The sequence below is a fragment of the Aspergillus viridinutans genome (genome assembly GCF_018404265.1).
Source record: "Aspergillus viridinutans IFM 47045 DNA, scaffold_8, whole genome shotgun sequence".
Lineage (NCBI taxonomy): Eukaryota > Fungi > Ascomycota > Eurotiomycetes > Eurotiales > Aspergillaceae > Aspergillus > Aspergillus viridinutans.
Window position 1 is genome coordinate 443623 of NW_025091224.1, and position 9471 is coordinate 453093.

Below are 9471 nucleotides of genomic sequence, written 5' to 3' on the forward strand. Positions count from 1 at the left end.
AGTAAGTAAGTAAGGAGAATTAATTAAGGTAGAATCTAGTAAGAGAGATGAGCTGTGTAAGCAAGCAAGCAAGGAGAATTGATTAAGGTAGAATCTGGTGAGAGAGATAAGCCATGTGAGTAAGCAAGCAAGGAGAATTAATTAAGGTAGAATCTAGTATGAGAGATAAGCCATATAAGCAAGTAAGCAAGGAGAATTAATTAAGGTAGAATCTAGCAAGAGAGATGAGCCGCGTGAGTGAGCAAGTAAGGAGAATTGATTAAGGTAGAATCCAGTGAGAGAGATGAGCCGCGTGAGTGAGCAAGCGAGGAGAATTGATTAAGGTAGAATCCATATAGAGGAGATAGATAAGGTATAGGTAGTATCTCTTTACTACTAGAAATATTACTATATCCCTCCCTACCTACAAGACTTCTAAAGGGACTCTAAGAGTAATAGCTTAGATTCTACTACTATATTAAGTACCTCTACCCTAGTATTAGAGTAAGCATCCTCCTTAATATCTAGACTAATAATTACCCTAGTAGATATGGCAGCAGAGGACTCCTATATATAAATTAATAATACTAATAAATCTAGGGGATCTACTATAGTAGAACAGGCTACTAGAATACCTAAGGGGTCTAGAAAGATAAGATCAGAGCTATTTTATAAGTAACTACCTTAAGGCCAGGCATCCTCTATAATATTATCTCTAACATCTCTATTAGACTAGACTACTAATAATATCTTATTCACCCCCTTAGAATAAAGGATAACAACAGCCCTATTATCTAAAAGAGCCCTAATAAAGAAAACTATCTCTATTACTAGCTCCTATTACTCTACTTAAGTTATTAATTATCTAAATAATATTAATCTACTAAGCTTAACTAACAAGGATGACCACCCTTTAAAATAATTATAAAACTAACAAACTACTACTACATGTAGGACCTATCTTAATATATATTAAGACTATACTAAGCTCCCTAATACTCTAGAGAGTAACTAGCAGCCTAGCTTAGTCCTATAAGATAAGGATACTAACTCTAACTCCTAAAGCTAGAAGAATAAGTAGAAATAAGGTAATATATAGTCCTTAAAGATGTCCTAATTTAGGAGCTATAAAAGTATATAGAATGCCTAACTATAACCTTCTAATAAATAAATCTCTCTAGATCTTATAATATAATATGCACCACTCTAAAAATATAATAATAGCTTAGTTTTTATATAACCTAAAAGTCCTAGAAGCTAATATCATTACTATCTAAGAATTATAGAATAACCTATTTTAAGATACTATCTACTACCCTACTAATATAACTTATTAGCTGCTTTACCCTAAAGTAGTAGAAACTAGAGGCTATACCTATATCTACCTCTATATCTTATATAAGATAAACTCTACTAAATAGAAGCATATAGCCTATTTATAGGACTACTAGGAGCTTAAACTATACTATAATACTAGGATGCTCTATCTATATAATATATATAACCTATGTCTAGATACTAACACCTAAACTAATACCCTCAACCTCCTAGAGCAGGTTATTAATTAATAAGATAGATACCTACTCCTAGGAGACTTTAACCTCTACTACCTAGCCTAGGATAGTAACTATATCTATTAGACTAACCCTAGGTCTAATAGGCTACTAGAGCTTACTAATACCTAGCTCCTAGACCTCTGGATAGAATAAGGTATAGTAACCTAAGATAAGCAGGGCTACTAATTAACTATTAACTTAATATTTAGATCTATAGATCTAATAGCCTGCCTTATAGTCTGTAAGGTGGCTCTGAATATATATATAGACTCTAATTACCTACTAATATACCTACTTCTTAATATTATAACACCTCCACTATAAGCCCCTAAATACTATAACTAGAAGGCTATAGACACACAGAAGCTCTATAAGTTTATATCTACTAATATTAATCTATTAAGGTGGACTAGAAGCCTTAAAACCCCTAATTATATTAAAGATACCACTAACTACCTTATTAAAATTATTTAATAAGCTATTACTTACTCTACACCATAGGCCTGCCCCTCTAAGTAGGCTAACCCTAACTAGATACCTAAATATACTAAGATAGTTAAACTAACCTATCTTTACTAATAGATCTATACTAATACACACACTAATAATAACTAGATCATATACACAAAAATCTATAACTATAAGAGGAAGGTTATATCTAGATCCCTATAATATAGCTATTATAGATATATACAGCAGATAGTTACTTAAGGCCCCTAGGGCATGTAGTATATCACTAAATAGGCCTAGAACTACTAAGAAGGTAGCTAGATAGGAGTTATCCCTATACTTTACCTAGGAGACTATATAGTAGAGATAGTAGAGTAGAAAACTAACCTACTCTATAAGGCCTTCTTCCCACCTCCTCCCCCTGCTAATCTCTCTAATATAGAGAACTATATATATAACCCTATATATAATATTACTTTTCCAGATATTAATAAGTAAGAGATTATTAAAACTATTAAATAAGCACCTCCTAATAAGGCACCTAGGTAGGCCTGATGCCATCCCTAATAAGGTCTAGTATATTTTAATAGTAGTCCTAGTATTTATCTAAGTACTTAAGACCTTATTTAATATCTATATCTACATAGGACATAATCCCTAATACTTCTAGGTATCTATAATAGTTATCCTCTGTAAGACAGCCCCCTGAGATTTCTATCTTCTAAAGTCCTATCACCTAATTACCCTACTTAGTACCCTAGGCAAGGTCCTAGAGTTAATAATTATAGTCTATATCTCCTAGATACTAGAGGAGTATAGCCTGCTCCTAAAAGACTACCTAGGCAGCCAGAAGGGCATCTCTACTAACTATACTATCTAACTAATCCTTAACATAATCCACCATGCCTGGGGGTCTAGCTAGAAGGTTAGCATACTACTACTAGATATCTCTGGTGCCTTTAATAATATCTCCTACTAACACCTACTACATAACCTCTAAACTATGCAGCTAGGTTAGATCACTAACTAGCTATAATCCTTTCTATTAGATTATTATACCTATCTATAGCTACCTAGATTCCTTAGTAAGCTATTCATAACTCTTATAGGGATCCTATAGGGCAGCCCCTTATTACCTATCCTTTTCCTAATCTTTAATACCCCACTAATCTAAATACTAATCCACTAGCTTAGCAGCACGCAGATAATATTAATTAGCTAGATAGATAACTTCTATATACTTACTATTAGCTAGACCTATACTCAGAATATCACAGTCCTAGAGAAGTACCTAGAGAAGGTAGATTACTAGGCTAGCAGATATGCTACTAAATTCACCTCTAATAAGTTTAAACTAATCTATTTTACTAACCCTAAAGAACCAGAACCTCCCTGTGAGCTGACCCTAGTAGGGCCTAGTAATATCTAGGAGCTGTATAAATATAAGGGCCATGACTAAATACCCATCCACTATAGATAAATAACCATCTAACCTACTAAATTAGCTAGATACCTTAGCATCTAACTTAATAAAACCCTTTCTTTTAACACCTATTATACTAAGGTACTTAACCATATGAATAGCAGCCTAGAAGCCCTATAAAGTATCACTAGATCAACCTAGGGGGCTTTACTAGAAGCCATATATATAATCTATTATATAGTGGTTGTCCTATAGCTCCTATATAGGGTCACTATATAGTTTAGCCCTACTAGTAGGTTAATCCCCATAATAGAGCAGACTAAGATTACTAATAAATTCACTAAGATCCAGAAATATACAGCTATACTAATTAGTAGGGCCTTTTAGGGAACTACTATAGCTATACTTAATATCAAGCTATATCTACTACTAATATATCTATAGATACAGCAGATTATTAAAGAAACTACTATCTAAATCTAGATAGGGCCAAGCTTCACCTACCTATAAGGACTTATAAAGAAGCTATAACTAATTAGGGAGATATAGTAGAGTAGCCTTACTCTACTAGAGATACTTAGAAAGAGAGATAGCCTATTAGCCCCTACCCTAAAGCACCTAGAAGAATAGGAGTTATATAAAGTATATATACTCCCTCTATAGGAGCCACCCCTTTATTATATAATTAAAGACTATGAAGCTGCACTATAGATATATAATAAGATATATAAGGATGATAACTAATTAGTTATCTATATAGATAGTAGTAGCTACCAGGGATATATAGGTGCTTTAGCTATCTATCTTTATAAATAATAGATCTAGTAGAACCACCTAGGCACAGAGGCAGACTTAACTATATATACTACTAAGCTAGATAGAATCTATATAGTATTAGATAATACTAGAGAATTAAACTCCTGCTTACTCACCCTCTTTACTAATAGCTAGGCTGCCATCTAGGCAGTCTAGAACCTATATTACCCCTCTAGCTAATACATCCTAACAGTAATATATAAGGGGGTAAAGGCCCTAGGGGTATATAGGTTCTCTCTAGATATAAAGATATACTAGATCCCTATCTATATAGGTATAGTAGGGAATGAGGCTGTAGATAAGGTAGTAAAGAAGGTAGCTATATAAAGTAATAACTTTAGTAAGGTTTAAATAAGCTTAGTAAGATAACCTAATTAGCTAGAATAACTAATTATCTAGCTTACTATAGTAGCTAAATAAGCTATCCACTAGTGAATCTAGCAGCACTAGAAGAAATAGTAGGAGATAAAGAAAGGGGCTAAGCTAATATAGTAGTTAATTAAGGCCCCTTATAAGAATAATCTAGGCCTATATAAAGGCCTGCTAAAGCTGCACATATTAATTATTATCTAGATATAGACTATATAGATTAGTCTATAATACTTCCTTTTTAAGATTAAGGCCTCTAACTTAGACCTATATAGCTATAGAGAGGGGTCTCAGACCCCTAGATATATTCTCCTATAGTATCTATTATATATAGAGGCCTGCAGGAAGATAATTAATAAGCTATATAATATAGAGGGGCTCCAGGGGAAAATATTAGACTATAATATACTTATATCTAACCCACAGGTAATCTACTATATTACTAAATTCATGCACTAAACAGGCCTACTCAGCTAATTCCACTACATAGATATAGGTGAGCAGGACCATAAACAAGGAAGCCTCTTATAAGGCTCTAGGATAGATATAGAAGATAATAATTAGATGGACTAACTAGCTATCTAGGAGGGGCCCTCCTAGGCATGGAATCATGCCATGCTTAGAATAACTATATAGAATGGAGTAGGATAGGTGTTTAATATACACTAAGATAGTATAGGGGAGACATGCAGTCTAGTAGCAGGCTGCTTTAGTTATGTATTCTACTTTTAATGTGGCTATACACTAATTTCCTATATCTTTTCTATATTTATGGGTTTCTATGGCTTCAGGCATTCAGATACTAGATTCCTGCTTCATTCAGCAAAGCACCTGCATAGCTAATCGCTTCAATAGATAGGCTACATCAGGTTAATAGAATCTTGATTGATTGATTGATTGATTGACTGATTAAACATGCCTGCTCAAAGCCATGAGCAATTGGGTAAATGCCAGCACTAGTAAATTAGCCTGTTCACGAAGGAGATATTTGAACCCCTGAAAGGCCCCGAGAACCCAATCGGTTGAGTGAGAAGTAAACTAAGAGCCCTAAGTGCTAGCTAATTCGCTAGTCCATGTCTCACCAAGTGAAAGCAGACATGCATCATGATTCATGACCACACCGTAAGAACCCAATACTGACTAATAATATCCCTGACAATGAGTCATATTCTGATGTATAATTTAAGGATTATCGAATCTAGGGATGTGACTCGTGACTCATGACTTTACAGCCACAATTTCATACCTGAAAACTCTGATATGAACAGAAGCACTAATATCACGTCCATTGCCAACCAACAAAGCCTTGGTTGGGCTTGTGGGCAGTACTCGAGTATAGATTGGAATGATTTCCAGGATCCTTTACCAAACTAGCCAGAGAATACAGTGACATTTGCGTATGAGCTGTAGCAGCAAGAACAAATTTACTTCTTGGCAATGCTGTCAAACCCTGCGGGCTGAGTGGGTAAGAATCTTCCATCGCTATTCACGCATTATTCAAGCCCCTAGCCACGGCAAAAATGATGTGTTTTCGAATGGGCATCGTGGTTTCCTGGCCGATCCCAGAGGCTTTTCAACGTTCTTTATCCCATCTCCTTTGCCCAACTACCGAGGCAGGAGCGTACCTCTTGATCATTGACAAGTGAGAAACACCAAAGATCCGCAGGGTCGCCAATTCCGTAAATCCCGCAGCTTCGTACAGCGGACGCCCAGCAGGCGTAGCAACCAGATAACAGTCTCTCTTTTCAGCTGCAGCCCGCTGTACGCCCCATTGTAAGAGTATCCTGCCAATACCCCTCCGCCAATGACGCGGGTCCACAGCAATATAATCAAGATCTACGCTGCTTGTATTAGTCTGCTGGCATCGTAGCTAAACCGCGCGAGGTGCACATACGCCACACATTCCTTTTCATCTCGTCCCCGAAATGCGCGCGCGCATCGTCTGCCAGGATCCGACGCATTTCAGCTAAGGCGGACTGGTCTAGGCCCGGATGCGCATGCACAGCAGGTCCTGGTTCTGGTTCTGGTTCTTGGGGTTGGCGCGGCTCGCAGCCGCCACCGCTAGCTGGGACTGGGACGTCCCACAGCGCAAAGCCAACAATCTGCCCGTGCAGAGCATCGTCTGCGGCCACCATTAGAGCAGTGCCGTTGGAGTGGAAGCGCGAGGTCTTGCGAGCAGATCGCCATTGTCTGCATGCTTCGCCAGCTGGCATGTTCGTCGGTTGGAGGTCAGGTGGAAACAAGCGGCGGGATATTGCGTCTGTGGTGGGATTGACGGCTGCTGCTGCGATGTTTCCAACTGTCTCTAAGTCTGCCTCTCTTGCGGGGCGTATAGAAAGCACCATTTTGCTATTTGACAGTTCCTCGGACACTATTCCTCAGACTCTGGTCATAGCCTTGCTGGATATGGTTGCAGCTGGGAAGGTGACGTGTATTGCAGGGCAGCTGAGTCTAAGATAGTAAAAAGGCCACCCAGACTGAGGGCAGAAAGGTATCAGAGGACAGTGCTGTCTAGACAGAGGGCCTCGGAACATGAAGATACTGGATACAGTTACCCCGCCTCGTATTCCCCCGCTGTTTTCGCACTTTTCGAGACTAAGGTAGACCGACAGTGGCCGAGCAGAGGATGAGGGCAAAGCCAAAAAGATTTTGAAGGGATGCGGATGTAGATTTCATTAAAGGAAAATATGCGTATTCTATGAGAGGAGATGCAAAGTCAAGCCCAACGCCGCGCTGCCGGATATAGTACAAAACCCTGACCAAAGCCGTCAATCAGACCAGACGAATTCTGTTCTCCTCCAAGTACTGTTCAAATCGCTCTGGTCGTCCTGATGGTTCTGCAACAGCCACGTACGTGTCAGGTCTGATGAGGTAGGCTGCGTCTCTTGCAAATCCAACCGTTTGGTACTTCTCGTCCCAGGGGAAGACATGCAGAGGCACACGGTTATCGCGACACCAATCCTCCATTTCCTGCTTCGAATCCCCATAGACATGGACTTGCCATGTAATTTCCTTCAGACTGTCAAAGTTATCAACGTCCCCCACAGGAGCCCACGGGATCAATCAATCAATCAATCAATCAATCAAGATTCTATTAACCTGATATAGCCTATCTATTGAAGTAATTAGCTATGCAGGCACTTTACTAATGAAGTAGGAATCTAGTATCTAAACACCTGAAGCCCATAATTAACCCATAAATATAGAAGAGATATAAGAAATTAGTATATAGCTATATTAAAAGCAGAAAATAACTAAAGTAGCCTACTATTAGGCTATATACCTTTCCTACACTATCTTAGTATATTAAATACCTATCCTATCTTATTCCATGTAGTTATTCTAAGCATACTATAATTCTACACCTAGGAAGACCCTTCCCAGGCAGCTACTTAGTAATCTATCTAATCATTATCTTCTATATCTATTCCAGAGCCTTATAGGAGGCTTCTATATTCCTAGTCCTGCTCTAATAGCTCCCCTAGTTCTGTGTGATAGAACTAGCTAAGCAGACCTATTTAATATATAAATTTAGTAATATAGTAGATTACCTATAGATTAGATATAAGTATATTATAATTAGATAGTTTCCCCTAGATTCCCTTTATATTATATAGCTTATCTATTATCTTCCTATAGGCTTCTATATATAGTAAACACTATAGGAGAATATACTTAGGGGTCTAGGACCCCTCTCTATAGCTATACTAGTCTAAGTTATAGGCCTTAATTTTAAAGAGAAAATATCACAGACTAATCTATATAGTCTATATCTAGATAATAATTAATATATGTAGCTTTAGTAGGCCCTTATAAAGTTCTAGATTCTTCTTATAAGGGGCCTTAATTAGCTACTATATTAGCTTAGCCTCTTTCTCTATCTCTTACTATTTCTTCTAGTATTACTAGATTTATTAGTAGATAGCTTACTTAGCTACTATAGTAAGCTAGATAATTAGTTATTCTAGTTCTACTAAGCTTAATTAAACCTTACTACCTTATATAGCTACCTTCTTTACTACCTTATCTATAGCCTTATTCCCCACTACACCTATATAGGCAGGGATCTAGTATATCTTAATATTCTCTAGAGATAGCCTGTATGCCCCTAGGGCCTATATACTTCTATATATAGTATACAGAATATATTAGCTAGAGGGGTAATATAGATTCTAGACTACCTAGATAGTAGCCTAGCTATTAGTAAAAAGGGTGAGTAAATAAGAGCTTAGTTTTATAGCTATATCTATTACTATATAGATTCTATCTAGCTTAATAATATATATAGTTAAGTCTGCCTCTATGCCTAGGTGGTTCTGGTAGATCTATTAGTTATAGAGATAGATAGCTAAGGCACCTATATAGCCTTAGTAGCTACTACTATTAATATAGATAACTAAGTGCTAGTTATCTTCCTTATATATCTTATTATAGGTCTTTAGTGCAGCTTTATAATTTTTAATTATATAGTAGAGGGGGAGCTTCTAGGGGGGGAGTATATATATCTTCTATATCTCTTATTTCTTTATATATCTTAGGATAAGGGCTAGTGGGCTACCCTTCTTCCTAAGTACCTCTAGTAGAGTAAGGCTATTTTACTATATTTCTTTAGTTAGTTATAGCTTCCCTATAAGTCCTTAGGGGTAGGTAAACTATAGCCCTATCTAGATTTAAATAGTAGTTTCCTTAGTAATTTATTACATCTGTAGGTAGATTAGTAGTAGATATAGTTCTATATTTAGTATAGCTATAGTGGTTCCTTAGAAGATATTACTAATTAGGATGGTTATATACTTCTAGATCTTAGTAAATTTATTAATAATCTTAGTCTATTCCCCTGCTAGGATTAGCCTGCTAGTAGGGCTAAACCATACTACT

The 9471-nt window shown here is 36.9% G+C and overlaps 2 protein-coding genes across 2 annotated transcripts; both read right to left on the reverse strand.

The window, feature by feature from the left end:
• Nucleotides 1–6443: 6443 nt before the first annotated feature.
• Aspvir_009280 (uncharacterized protein) lies at nucleotides 6444–6938 on the reverse strand (the record flags this gene model as incomplete). The annotated part of the gene is made up of 1 exon (XM_043272428.1): nucleotides 6444–6938. One exon carries the CDS (start codon nucleotides 6936–6938, stop codon nucleotides 6444–6446), a length of 495 nt encoding a protein of 164 aa, XP_043128363.1.
• A 427-nt stretch (nucleotides 6939–7365) lies between these two features.
• On the reverse strand, nucleotides 7366–7612 carry Aspvir_009281 (uncharacterized protein; the record flags this gene model as incomplete). The annotated part of the gene is made up of 1 exon (XM_043272429.1): nucleotides 7366–7612. A coding segment is annotated over one exon (247 nt), but the record flags the coding sequence as incomplete, so codon positions are not given.
• Nucleotides 7613–9471: the final 1859 nt, after the last annotated feature.